Raw genomic sequence first — 15284 nt, forward strand, 5'->3', positions numbered from 1 at the left:
ACAATGCATTCATACTACCTGGGTAGTAGAAATGATGCAAGTGCAGTAACCATGCATAAACGAATCTTTCATACTCTTAGGCATTTAGCCAAGAAATATTTTTAGAAAATAGAATTTTTTATCTATGAAATCAGTTGTACACAAAATGAAATACTATCATACTTTAGTTCATAAACTGCAGATTTAGTGTGGCATTTGATATGACTTTCTCATATTATCTTCTTTATTGCATCACAACATTTACTTGAAACAGTGCAACTTTTGAAGGCTTTAAAGATAAAATGCAACTAATAGATCTTTCCTAATTAAATTTAGGAACTTGAACAAGAAGTTAATGTTCACCTGAAAGGAATGTTATCCAACAACATCAAAAAATATTTGTTGCTCTGTCAGCTCCAGCATTTATTGGTTGGATTTGATGTGTTCTTAGAGACTGAGAGTTGTGGAGATACAGTTGAAGGACCAAGGGAATTTTCTCAAGGAAAAGTTGTTACAATGCCTGCAAGGTTAGTTTATTTTCTCTCTCTCTCTCTCTCTCTCTCTCCTCTCTCTCTCTCTCTCTCTCTCTCTCTCTCTCTCTCTCTCTCTCTCTCTCTCTCTGTAAAAATTAATTAAATAATAAGTGATAAAGAAAATATATAAAAGAAAGAAAATCAGTATTTACAAAATTTACCTATTATTTTATGTTCTGGTCACCACTTTCTTGGCTTGCTATTCAACTGACATACTCTTTAATTTATATGGAATTTTTATTTATACAGCAAAACCTCAATTAATACGAATAATGAATCCTGTGAAACCATCATATTAAACAAATTCGTACTATTCAAAGCTATTATAACACAAAGTGTGTGATAATTGGTCCCACCCCAATGAAAATATGCAATAAAAATTTTTAAGCACAAGTTTTTTTTCTGTTTATTAACATATATGTTACCAAAGGATAACAAAAATGGGTAAAACCCCAGATCTTGGGTACTAGTCCATATTTTGACAAACGGACAGGAACAAAGCAGTGATTGGCAGGTGCCACTCACTGCTTTCCCCGTTCACTGTCCTCCTAGGCCAATATACCTAGGGTGTTTTTAAATTGGGAACTCATTTTCTGATTTTATAACAGTGGGATAAACACCCTACGTAAGCTAAGTACCACCCTCCTCAACTACACAAAACAATCAGAAAGAAAATGCGTTCACAATAATCATCCAATCACAGAATTCGACCGTACAATCACTCCATTCTACCACCATGCCCACTAAGCAGACACAAGTGGTACCCAAATAATGGAGTTTAGCCTAAAAATGTGTTTCTGATTCAAGTTTATTATAAACTAAGCAAAGAAAATGTTATTACATTTTATTAAAATATTTTATATTTTAATAAAATGTAGCCTGAACTGTCTTTTCTTTCTTTAAGTCTTAATACATGTGCTTATAGTTGTTGAAAACTTTATGCATATCTCGTCGGACTTGCATGCTTCAGTCGACGTTGGGGTCAGCATCCATAACTTGTTGTTTTAAAGCTTCCAGAGTTTTAAATAATTTTTGTATTCTTTGATGGTGAACTCCTTCATTTGCACATTGTCTTCTCCTTCATCAGCATTGTCGGCTTTTTCAAACACACACTGTTGATCTAAATTAAGGTCATTTCTTCCGAGTGTGATTGGAATTGGAATGGACACTACTTGGTTTGTAGTGTCCAGTTCATCTAAACTGGACACTACAAACCAAGCCATCTTCCAATGTCTGTTATTTATTCAACAACAGCTTGCACTTGAGAGTTAGTCATCAAAATTATTTGCACAATGAGGCAAAATGTGTTTCCACACTGCGCACACATATTGCTTGTAGTTGATTGTTACCAAGCATGGAAAATATTTTCATTTGTAGCATCTTTGATGCTATATTTTTTCCAGAAGTCAGTTAAAGAAATTGCATTGTTGCCTGTTGTTTGAGCAATTTCCTGTGCAAAAACTCTTCTTAGGTAGTCAACAGCTGGGCAAAAATATGTTGAAACCAGTCTTCAAGAAGAGCTTTGGCCAGCCATGCTTTCTTATTTGAATGCCAGAAAACTGGAAGCAATTGCTGATTGTAACCTTTAAGAGTGTGACACTTCAATCAATAATAAAAGGCATTGGCTTCAATTTGAAATCTCCTTCTGGATTGTCTCCCAATAAAAGGATTAAACGATGCTTAGCCACTTTATGTCCAGATTGACTTTTTTGGAAATATAAGTTCTGGAAGGTATTCTTTTCCCAAATAATCCAGTTTCATCAACATTAAAAATTTGTTGGTCTGTGTATCCACCTTCACCAGTAATTTTAACCTTATGCAATTGAATTTGATTTCTAAAACAGTCAAACCAACCATTGCTTGCAATAAAAGTTTCTTCAGTTTCCGCATGTACTCTATTTTCTTTCACTGCCGTAAAGAGACTCAAAGCTTTTGTTTGAATTGCTGCTTTGCTAAGAGGAATACATTTTTGGTTGCAGTTTTCCAACCACACAGATAAGAGATGCTCTATTTCTATCATTGTATTCTATCATTGTAACGCTTCTATTCCTAGTGGTAGTTATTTGCAAGCCACAAAAAGCTGATGCAACTTTACCTTTTTCTTTTATTTTATCTGCATATTTTGTAATATTATGTACCATTGATTCGTGCATTTCAATATCTCAGCCTTTTAGAACTGCTATTGCCATGTGCATGTCGTTTTATTACATCAAGTTATTGTTCTAATGTAATAACAAGCCTCCTCTTTTTTGCCCTTGCATTATTTGCGCTACAAGTATTCTTCTGTTTGTCCATATTTGCCAGGGGCACTGTATCAAAATTTAAAATATGCATAATACCGTACAGTACTGTACATGTACATGTTTTTGTTTTCTACATCAGCATGTTCGGGAGGCAACTACAGGGAGTAATACTCTTGATTTGATTATCAGCAGTGATTCTTCATGCATTAAGAATCTGCAGATAAATGAACCACTAGGTGGCAGTGATCACAGATTGCTGAAGTGGGATTTACTGAAAGAGGTAACTACCATTAGGGGTAAAGGGAAGGGTTATTGCTTCCGTAAAGGCGACTACGATGGACTGAGACAGTATTTAAATTCTATACAGTGGGACCAACTGATGATGTTACCAACAGCAAATTCAAAATGGGAAGCATTCAAAGAACTTATCTTGGAAGCTACTAGGCTTTACATACCAACTAAGAAATATTGTTCAAGGTTTAGGCCAAAATGGATGTCAGATGAACTAATGAGGCATATGGCAGAGAAGAAAAATGCATGGGATACATACAAATTAACACATGACACAGAAGCCTATGATAGATACAAGTTGATATGCAACCAAGTTACAAACGAGGTTAGGCAGGCGAAGGCAGATTACGAGAAATCCTTGGCAAGGGATGCAAAGAAAAACAGCAAAGAGTTCTTTACTTATGTAAACTCTAGAAGGAAGGGGATGAATCAGATTGGTCCACTTGATATTGATGGGTCAACTGTTGATGATCCTGCTCAGGTAGCTAACAAACTAAATGAATATTTTGCATCGACATTCACACATGAGGAGTTATTCAGCGAGGGGAATGCCAGAGGTGTATTCAACTCTAGCAGTAAGCTACAGAATCTTGAAATAACTGGGAGTAAAGTGGAGGAGAAACTGTTGAAGATAAACACAAGAAAGGCACCCGGGGTGGATGGGATCTATCCAGTTATATTAAAGGAGGCAGCAAAGGAAGTAAGCAAACCCTTAGCCATAATTATGAGAGCTTCCTTGGACTCAGGGGAGGTACCCATAGACTGGAAATGTGCAAATGTGACCCCAATTCACAAAGGAGGATCAAAGGCTGACGCAAGTAATTATAGACCTGTGAGCTTAACTTCTGTTCCAGGAAAATTAATGGAGGCACTGGTTAAAGAAGCACTGCAGGATCATTTAGACAAGACTTCAGTTATAGCTCAGACACAGCATGGTTTTGTTAAGGGGAAGTCTTGCCTGACCAACTTGATTGGATACTATGATGCAGTCACAAAAGAACTGGATGCAGGGAATAACTTTGATATTATATACTTGGATCTTAGAAAGGCTTTTGATACTGTTGCACATGGAAGACTGCTACACAAATTGGAGCAGTGTGACATTGGAGGCAAATTGCTGCTATGGATAAAGGGGTGGTTGAGGGGGAGAAGACAGAGAGTGGTAATCAATGGACACTGCTCATCGTGGACTGATGTTATTAGTGGAGTCCCTCAGGGCTCAGTGTTGGGTCCATTATTGTTTTCTGTATTTATAAATGATATTGATGATGGTATATCGGGCTTAATGTCCAAGTTTGCAGACGATACAAAGGTTGGCAGGGTTGTCAAGGACACTACTGACACTATGCTGCTGCAACAAGATCTGGAAAGGTTGAGCAGATGGGCTGAGAGGTGGCAAATGAAGTTTAACATTGACAAATGTAAAGTACTACACATGGGAAACAGCAACCCCAGAGCAACGTATCAACTCTGTGGTACAACACTGACAGTGGTAGAGAATGAAAGGGACTTGGGGGTGGTTGTGCAGGCAGATATGAAGTTCTCTGAGCAGTGCAGACGGGCTGCAAGAGTAGCTCATGGAGTATTGTCAATGATATACAGGAATTTTTCCAGCAGGGATAAGGAGGTGATTATTCCATTGTATAAGGCGATGGTCAGGCCACACCTAGAGTACTGTATACAGGTCTGGAGGCCTCATTTCAAGAAGGATGTAGAGCTGCTGGAACGAGTACAGAGAAGGGCAACAAGATTAGTGAATGGAACAAAGGGGTGCTCTTACGAAGAAAGGCTTAAGTTTTGCAAATTACAGTGTCTGGAGACTAGGCACCAGCGAGGTGATCTGATAGAGGTGTATAAAGCCTTGAATGGTTTAAGCATGCTCAATGCTGATGGGATTCTTCCTCTAGCTCAGAAAAATCACCTGAGAGGGCATAAATTCAAATTGAGGAAAGACAGATGTAGGATAGACGTGCGGAAATTTGCCTTTAGCCAGCGGGTGGTTGGTTGGTGGAACAGACTTCCATCCCTTGTGGTGGAGGTTGATAGCCTAAATAAGTTTAAGGCTCAGCTGGACAGGTATTTTGAACGAACAGAGGGGTGAAGTGGAAGTGGTTTTTTTTTTTTTTTTTTTCTGATGCTGCATAAGCTTGCTTTCTTGCATCAAATGCCTCTACTAATGCTAATGCTAATGTATATAGGATAACAAGCTATAGCACATCTTCACACAACGATAGGCAGACTGACGAGTGATTGTTTGGTGGTGCAATATGGTGTGAGTCATTGACCCACATGAAATTTTGGTCACAATTGGAATAAAACTCGTACTAGCAGAATTTTGACTCATATTAAATCAAGTTTGGTATCATCTTATAATTCGTACTAAATTGAATTTCGTATTAATTGAGGCTTTGCTGTATACACACACACACGTTTATATACAGTATATATTTAATGAAACATCTGCTATATATGTTTATAGCAAGTGTTCTTTAAGTTTCTTCACCAGTAGTTAGCTCAGTTTTGATTTTGGGAAATTATGTGGTGACCTCTTTTGCTATTATTTTTTCTGAACATACAAGTTAGTCTCAGTTGACAAAGTTTACACTTTACAGTTTATTTTTTAAATTTGTTTAATCAGTTGCCTTTTTTCCCCCCTATCAATGTGAAAGTTGTTCTCTGTTGTTAATGTGGTCTAAAAACAAGGGTTTCTTTTCAAATCCCCTTTAAATTTTATTTATCAGCTAAAAGAAATGTGCAAAAACTTCCAGATTTACACTAGTATAATTTTGACTTGTTGTTGCTCATCATTAGAAAGATGAGCAACAATATTTTGCTGTAGTATACATTAATCTACAAAGACTAAAATACAAAGTACAGTCAGTCCTCGTATAGCACAATAGTTGTGTTCCTAGAAATCCTCGTGCAATATAAATAACAGGCCCCATGGGAAATATAGGGTTAGGTGCCGACCACCCAAGATTGAACACACATTTGTAACCAAAACATTACCAAACACAATAAATAATAGTAATAAAATATTGCTAATACTTTTGCTTCTATCATAAGCAGCAAACTTGTTTTCTTTGTTTGACCTTCTATCCAAACAGATGATAGCCGTTCCATCACTTCCAATTCTTTGTGTCTTGATCTAATGGATTGTATTACACTTTGAGTTGTTCCTGCTATGACAGTTGTTTTTATTTTCTCTGCATTCTTTCTAATTCTCGGCATTGCCTCATTTAGGCTTGTAGTGCATACAATATCACATGGTCTTTCATTTCGCTCAAAGTGCTTCACAATTTCATATTTTTTCTCTATCAACAGAGACGGACTGGCCTCGCGCAATCACACTGGCCATCGGCAATCAAACCAAAATCACACTGGCCTCCGGCCCACCGGGGTTTTCCCGGTGGGCCGGAAGCCAGTGTCATTTTGGCCATAAACGCTAATATGAGGCTGCTACAAATTTTCCCGGGTAAGAATTTTTGACCCAGTCCACCTCTGTCTATCGATATTGCTTTTATTTTTCTCTCTGAATCTGTAGTGTCTTCACCAGCACACTTCCTTTTCACACCTTTTAAGTATTTTACTCATTTTTAGGGAATAAAGCACAATTACAAAATGAGGAGGCACGCTTGATACACATAAACAAAGCTGCGCACGTGTAGCAACTGAATAAACAACACCATAAAGGCAGAGACACACTATTAGCACCTCACTAGCTCACATTTTACTAAAGCACATTTCTGGGGGTTACTACCATAAAACAATAAAAACAATTTCCAGTTGTGTTTCTGCTAGTGGAATCTGTTATAAACTGGTAGTAAAGTCAATCTAATTGCATTTGCAATAATACTGCTAGCTGGAATTGTGTGAGTTTTTACGTTATTATGGTGAAATGTGTTTCCCCTTCACTGATAAAAAATAAATACATTTTCAGAATCTTCTCTTCATTCCTATCATGTTGCATTCAGTTGGGGTGATTCCGCGCTCGACTGCCATTTCTTATAAACACAAAGGCGAATCGTGCATAAGCAAATCCGGTTCGTGTTATATACGATATCGTTCCCCTATTTATAAATCGTGTATGATCGAATTCGTGTCGTGTAAACGTGTTATACGAGGACTGACTGTACTTATTTATATGAAGCACCTATCATTCCCCTGCGAAAGAATAGGCTTTTCTATGTAGATATATTTGTTTATTACAAAATTCGGGTCCAATTTTACAAGAAAAGGCAAATTATCTAGCTCAGCAAGATGGAATTAGTGACTTCAAATTCAGCAGTGGCTAACTACAGAGATTTTAAAACAGGAATAACTTGGTTTCACAAAATTGTGTGTTCTGTATGGTCCATTTTGGAAAAATATGAGGCAAAGGATATTTTTACCTTGACAAGACAGGTTTATGTTATAATTTGCTGCCAAACAAAACATTTGCTGTTCAAGGAGAGCCTTGTCATGGTGGAAAATTAAGTAAACGAAGACTCACCATTCTTTTATGCTGCAATTCAAATGGTAGTAAAAAACTACGCCTACTTGTGAATGGTAAGTTTTCCATGCCAAGATATTTTAAAGAAGTTAACCAACTTCCCTGTGGTTATGAAGCCAATAGAAGTGCTTGGCTTATGGTCACAAAATTTTTAGTCTTGGTTAGCAAAAGTAGACAGAAGAATGGCTTCAGAGAAAAGGAACATTTTGATGATTCTAGATCATTGTACAGCACATTCTACCAAGAAATTTAAATTGGCAAATATACGACTGTTGTTTTTACCTCCCAAAACCACCAGTTTTATGCAGTCACTGGATTAAGGCATTATTTATAACCTCAAGAGAGCATATAGAGCCTGCCTGATAAAGTACTTGATCCATAACATAGAAGGAGGTAACAATTTGCAGCCAAATTGGAATGTCTTGGATGCCAACTGTAATCTTGTTATTGCTTGGGACAGTATTGCATCAAGTATAATAATCAACTGCTTCAGAAAGAGTGGTTTTGGAGAGAATATCATCAATAAATATGGTCCAGCAGACAAATGTGATAGCAATATTGAGGAGTGGAGGAATTTGAAGGAGCATATGGATTTTGTTGGTGAATTGTGAAGGTGGATGTGAAGTTCCTACCACAGCCAACACCAACACCTGAAGAGCTGCTGAGCACCGAGCAAAACAGTGGTGTTTTTGATACCAGTGACAGCAAAAGTGAAGCACGCACACACACACACACACACATGCACTCTGCCTTCTAAAAAAGATGCCCAAAATGCATTGAGCTTAATAGAGAATGTGTTGGCCTGCAGTAACATTGATAGAGAAACGTATCAAAATATATACTGTACAATGTTTTCATTTTCATTAATTGCTTTTCTCTTAGTTTAAAGTTCGTCTTTTAATAATTAGATTTAAAAAATCTATACTATTATTTTCTTCTGTTTCAAGTGTATATTTTAATCTAGGATTAAATGGGTTGAACTGGTTTAAAAGATTTGAACTGATTTAAAAGCATCTGCAAAAAGAACAAACACATTTATGTTTTAAGTGGTTACTTGGGATTAATAGTTAATATACCATTAAGTAAATTAAGTACAGTTTATCATAAATTTTATTTAGATTTAAAAAGCAGGCATACTTTGACTGTAGTGCATTTCAGAATGAATAAGATTTTTTTTTTTTTAAAACTAAGTTTTAAAATTCTTTCATTATACTCTTCACAGTCATTTAACCAAATGGATAGTGAAGTTATTTACTTAAAAAGCTCTTGCTATTTTGAATATTCAAACACTGAATTGTGAGTTTGCCACACATGTGGACTCCATAATAGTTTCTGATGTGGAGGAGAGTTTCTTAATGAAATTTTGAAGTTTTAAAAAAGGAAGGCATTTGTCGTTGTTGTTGTTGTTTTCATCCGTTCAGTCGCAGCTAGCTTTCGGAGACTTTATGGGCGAGCTGCCTGCATGCTGTCCGGTCTTCAACAGCTTCTTTCAAGTCCTTCATGCTCATGCCAGTGTCGCTGTTCATGGTGTCGAGCCAGTGTGTTCTTTGCTGACCTCTCCTTGTTCCACTGACCTTTCCTAGAATTATCAATTTTTCCAATGAATTGGATCGCATTATGTGACCAAAATAGGTCAATCGTAGCTTGGTGATCTTGGCTTCCAGTGACATTTCTGGCGTGATGCAATCCAAAACCTGTCAGTTCGTAACTTTTGCTGCCCGTGGTATGTGAGGCAGCTTTAAAAGCATTTGTACATAAATGCTTTTAAATATTTATTTCTTATTTTGTCTAGCATTATACTAAAATTATCAAAAATCAAAGCTGAAGTAAAAAATATATGAAACAGTAGTATCCTCTACATTTCTTGATAAGAATTTCAACAATTTCTTCAATTTTGGCTTTTTTAATCCAAAATTAGATGGTAGTGGCTAATGGGTGCAATGTCCTTCAATTTTCAAAGCTATTTTGTGTCGCCACCTATTAAAATTGTGTCTAATATTATTTGGAAACAGAGGTAAGAGACGGCAGCACATAGTGAACAGATTTGAATGTCTCGTTATGTATTAGCATTAGCATTAGCATTAGCAGAGGCATATGATGCAAGAAAGCAAGCTTATTCAGCATCAGCCAAAAAAAAAAAAAAACCGCTCCCATTTCACCCCTCCGTTCGTTCGAAATACCTGTCCAGTTGAGCTTTAAATTTGTTTAGGCTATCAACTTCAACAACAAGTGATGGAAGTCGGTTCCACCAACCAACCACCCGCTGGCCAAAGGCAAATTTCCGCACATCTATCCGACATCCGTCCTTCCTCAATTTGAATTTATGCCCTCTGAGGTGATTATTCTGAGAAAGATGAAGAATCCCATTGGCATTGAGCATGCTCAAACCATTCAAAGCCTTATACACCTCTATCAGATCACCTCGCCGGTGCCTAGTCTCTAGACTCTGTAATTTGCAAAACTTAAGCCTTTCTTCGTAAGAGCAACCCTTTGTTCCATTTACTAATCTTGTTGCCCTTCTCTGTACCCGTTCAAGCAGCTCTACATCCTTCTTGAAATGAGGCCTCCAGACCTGTATACAGTACTCAAGATGTGGCCTTACCATTGCCTTATACAAGGGAATAATCACCTCCTTATCCCTGCTAGAAAAATTCCTGTATATCATTGACAAGACACCATGAGCTACTCTTGCAGCTCGTCTGCACTGCTCAGAGAACTTCATATCTGCCTGCACAATTACCCCCAGGTCCTTTTCATTCTCCACCACTGTCAGTGTAGTACCGCAGAGTTGATACGTTGCTCTGGGGTTACTGTTTCCCATATGCAGCACTTTACATTTGTCGATGTTAAACCTCATTTGCCACCTCTCAGCCCATCTGTTCAACCTTTCCAGATCCTGTTGCAGCAGCATAGCGTCAGTATTGTCCTTAACGACCCTGCCAACCTTTGTATCATCTGCAAACTTGGACATTAAACTTGATATCCCATCATCAATATCATTCATAAACACCGAAAACAACAACTGACCCAACACTGAACCTTGAGGAACTCCACTAATAACATTAGTCCACGTTGAGCAGTGTCCATTGATTACCACTCTCTGTCTTCTGCCACTCAACCATCCCCTTATCCATAGCAGCAATTTGCCTCCAATGCCACACTGCTCCAATTTGTGCAGCAGTCTTCCATGTGCAACAGTATCAAAAGCCTTTCTAAGATCCAAATATATAATATCAAAGTTATTCCCTGCATCCAGTTCTTTTGTGACTACATCATAGTATCCAATCAAATTGGTCAGGCAAGACCTGCCCTTAACAAAACCATGCTGCGTCTGAGCTATAACTGAATTCTTGTCTAGATGATCCTGCAGTGCTTCTTTAACCAGTGCCTCCATTAATTTACCTGGAACAGAAGTTAAACTAACAGGTCTATAATTACTTGTGTCAGCCTTTGATCCTCCTTTGTGAATTGGGGTTACATTTGCACATCTCCAGTCTATGGGTACCTCCCCTGAGTCCAAAGAAGCTCTCATAATTATGGCTAGGGGTTTGCATACTTCCTTTGCTGCCTCCTTTAATATAACTGGATAGATCCCATCCACCCCAGGTGCCTTTTTTATGTTTATCCTCAACAATCTCTCCTCCACTTTCCTCTCAGTTATTACAAAATCATCCAGCTCACTGACAATGTTTACTTTACCTACATCATTCTCCTTCCTGAATAACTCCTCATGCGTGAATGTAGATGCAAAATATTCGTTTAGATTGTTAGCCACCTGAGCAGGATCCTCAACTGTTGAACCATCAATATCCAGTGGACCAATCTGATTCATCCCTTTCCTTTTCGAGTTCAAGTATGTAAAGAACTCTTTTCTGTTTTTCTTTGCATCCTTTGCCAAGGATTTTTCATAGTCTGTCTTTGCCTGCCTAATCTCCTTTGTGACTTGGTTACAGACCAACTTATATCTATCATAGGCTTCCATGTCACCCATTAATTTGTATGTATCCCATGCATTTTTCTTCTCTGCCACATGTCTCATTAGTTCATCTGACAACCATTTAGGCCTAAACCTTGAACAATATTTCTTAGTTGGTATGTAAAGCCTGGTAGCCTCGAAGATTAGTTCCTTGAATGCTTCCCATTTTGAGTTTGCTGTTGGTAACATCATCAGTTGGTCCCACTGTATAGAATTTAAATACTGTCTCAGACCATCATAGTCGCCTTTACGAAAACCAAAACCCTTCCCTTTACCTCTGATGGTAGTTACCTCCTTGAGTAAATCCCACTTCAACACACTGTGATCACTGCCACCTAGTGGTTCATTTATCTGCAGGTTCTTAATGCATGAAGAATCACTACTGATAATCAGATCAAGAGTATTGCTCCCTCTTGTTGCCTCACGAACATGCTGATGTAGAAAACAATCATCCAATAAATCCACAAAAGCCTTGCTAGTGTGCGAGTGACCAACCCACAAATTCCAGTCAATTTCTGGGAAATTAAAGTCCCCCATTATAAGACTCTCTGATTTACTGGCCCACTCTATTTCCCTGTACAAAATCTTATTATACTCATCAGAGTCATTAGGCCTATAGCACACTCCTACTCTCAATTTTGATTTCCCTATGCTTATGTCACACCAAACTGACTCGACGCTGCCCTGTCCATCGATGTCGACTGGCTTCACTTCCTTGGACTTTATGTGTTTCTTAATTAATAGCATAACCCCTCCTCCCCTCCTGTCCTGTCTATCCTTTCTATACACATTGTATTCCCCAAATTCCAGTTCCGCATTACTTATATCTGTGTGACACCACGTCTCTGATATCCCAACAATATCTGCCTTTGATGTTTTGAGCAATACCTCAAATTCATCAAATTTATTTACCAAACTCCTAGCATTGGTGTACACGCAGGTATACATGCACCTGTTTCTATTCTTAGCTACCCTAACACAACCCATGTGTTTACCTGTACCGCAATGACTACCAGCAGTCTCTGAATGTTTGTTTGAGCATATAGTAATATGCCATCCACATTTAATTTACTCAATCCATTTAAGGCCTTAAACACCTCATTCAGCTTCCTCCCACAGGTGCCTAGTTTCCATATGCTGAAATTTGCAGAACTAGTCTTTTATGGTAAGGGTACTCTTTTGTGTACTCAACTAATCTTCTTGCTCTTCTTTACACCCATTCCACCAGATTACATCCATTGGGCCAAAATGCTTGAAATGCAACCATGTTATAAATGCACCTGCAACTCAAAAACAGATCCTAAATTACATAAGTTGAAGAACTGAGATTAGATTAGATTAGAATAAGAACTAATAATGTGTATGATGTTTAATTATTAAATATAGCAATAGCATTATCACAACATATAAATAGCACCAACTTAAAAATCAAATAACATAACAAATAAGGTTAATTTGTTGTAGTAATAGTAATTACTACACACATTATTATGTTGTAGTACTACAGTAACTTCTTAATTTACGCGAGGGGTTACGTTCCAGAATATCTCGCACAATTTATATTAAGCGTAATGTAAATAATATCACCAAAAAAAATGCAATAATAGGTCTATGAAAATAACTCTTGCATCTAGGCATGTATGACCTGTCCTAACCTTTAAGGGCACGAAGGTTTTGGTAGTGGTAAATGCATACGGGTTTCAGTTTATAACCCTCCATTTTAGCACCAAGCAGAAGTGCTAGCTGGTCTTTTGCAGATTTAAATCCTGGTGCAGTCTTTTCAGCAATGGAAATATAAGTGTGATCAGGCAATTCCCCCCCCCCCCAGTATAAACCTGTTTTGTCAAGTTTTGAATATCTGTTTGGCTACGTACTCCTCTATGATTGCCTTCAGTTTTGCATGGAACTCATCTGCAACATTTTTATCTGCTGATGCAGCTTCTCCACACATTTTCACATTATGAAAACCATCATCATCATCAGCCATTTTCAATCCACTGCAGGATGAAGGCCTCTCCAGCAACTTTCCAGTTCCTTCTGTTTTGAGCACTGGCCATCCATTTACTACCCAAAAACTCATGAATTTCATCTATCAATCTCCGCCTTTGTCTTCCAGGTTTTCTTCTAGCTCCTCTTGGGTACCATTCTGTTATTTTCTTAGTCCATCTGTCATCATGTCTTCGAGCTATGTGTCCTGCCCAAGACCATTTTAGTTCTTTATTTTGATAAGAATGTAATTTACTTGAGTTTGCTGCCTAATCCATGTGTTTCTCTTCTTATCTAACAGTCTGATTCCCAATATAATTCGTTCCATTCTTCGCTGTGTAGTTCTCAACTTCTCTTCCATTCTTTTTGTGAGTGCCCAAGTTTCACTTCCATAAGTCATGGTGGGGAGTATACATTGGTTCATTATTTTACGTTTCAGACAAATTGGGATATTGCTCCTCAGTATGTGACTATATTTCCTGAATGCTATCCATCCAAAACCTATTCTTCTCTTGACTTCCAGCCATTTATCATAATTACAGCTAATGACTTGTCCCAGATAAGTATATGACTCCACCTTTTCAATTTCTGCTCCTTCAATGATTATATCCCTTTCTGTGGCATATTTGTTCATCATTACTTTTGTTTTAGCCATATTCATCTTTAGTCCAAAATCCTTAATAACTTTGCATAACTGATTAAGATTTTCCTCTAATTCTTTGGGATCGTGGCTTATGACCACAATGTCATCTGCAAATCGTAAATGGTTTAGGTACTCTCCGTTCACATTGACTCCTTTCTGCGACCAGTCTGATCTTCTAAAAGCTTCCTCAAGGGCAGCAGTAAACAGCTTCGGAGATATTGTCTCCCCTTGTCGAACTCGATTTTAAATTTCCTACTGTCTTTGTCTAGTCTAATAAAGGAGGTAGCACTCTCTCATATATTTTCTTCAAAATCATAATATATGGGGTATCTATGCCTTGTCTTTCCAGTGCCTGAAACATTGCCTTATGCTGTATGGAGTCAAATGCCTTTTCATAATCCACAAATGCCAGGCATAATGGTGTTTTATATTCATTTGCTTTCTCCATTAGCCGTGATATTACGTGAAGGTGATCCATAGTTGAGAATCCTGTCCTAAAGCCAGCTTGCTCTTTCGGTTAATTCTCATCAAGTATTCTTTCTAATCTGTTAGTAATGACCTTTGTGAACAACTTGTAGATGTGGGATAATTTCCAATTTAATTTCCAATTTCCGATTTATCTCCTTTCTTATGCAGCAAAACTATGATTGCATTATTCCAGTGCTTAGGAGTCAAACCTTTTCTAATGCACTTTGTGAAGAGCCTTGCCAGTTTTTGTGTTGTCTCTTCCTCCCAATTTTAACAACTCTACAGTAACTTCATCTTCCCCCTGGGCTTTCTGATTCTTCATTTTCTTCAATGCATGTTCTACCTAATCAGGAAGAATATCGGGTATGTTGTATGTGTTGCTACTTTGCAATCCATGTTCCCCACTGCTGGTATCATTCCCTCGCTCCTTGTATAATTCTCTATAGTAGTCTTCTGCTATTTGAATTATGCCTTATCTGCTGTTTATAAGTACACCATCGCTACCATACTATACCATGAAAACAATACCATTGACAAAAATTTTAAAACCATCCTGAACTTGCCGAAAAGGGCTTAATTCCCCCCCCCTCCTCATGTTCTTTTGAATCATCATAAAGGCTATGAGTTTTCCCTTGCACTTTCAGGCTAATGTTGACGTAGTTTTTATTTTGGT

General features: G+C 37.7%; 1 protein-coding gene across 2 annotated transcripts in view; it reads left to right on the forward strand.

Moving 5' to 3' along the window:
* thoc5 (THO complex subunit 5) overlaps nt 1-15284 on the forward strand; it is a 388780-nt gene that overhangs the window by 348331 nt on the left and 25165 nt on the right. For both annotated transcript variants that reach the window (XM_090373524.1, XM_090373522.1), the window contains exon 18: nt 316-506. In XM_090373524.1, coding sequence (XP_090229650.1) covers nt 316-506 — 191 coding nt within the window. The remainder of the gene's footprint in view (nt 1-315; nt 507-15284) is intronic.

This window comes from Mastigoproctus giganteus, chromosome 5 (genome assembly GCF_048544385.1).
Source record: "Mastigoproctus giganteus isolate SK-2022 chromosome 5, ASM4854438v1, whole genome shotgun sequence".
Lineage (NCBI taxonomy): Eukaryota > Metazoa > Arthropoda > Arachnida > Uropygi > Thelyphonidae > Mastigoproctus > Mastigoproctus giganteus.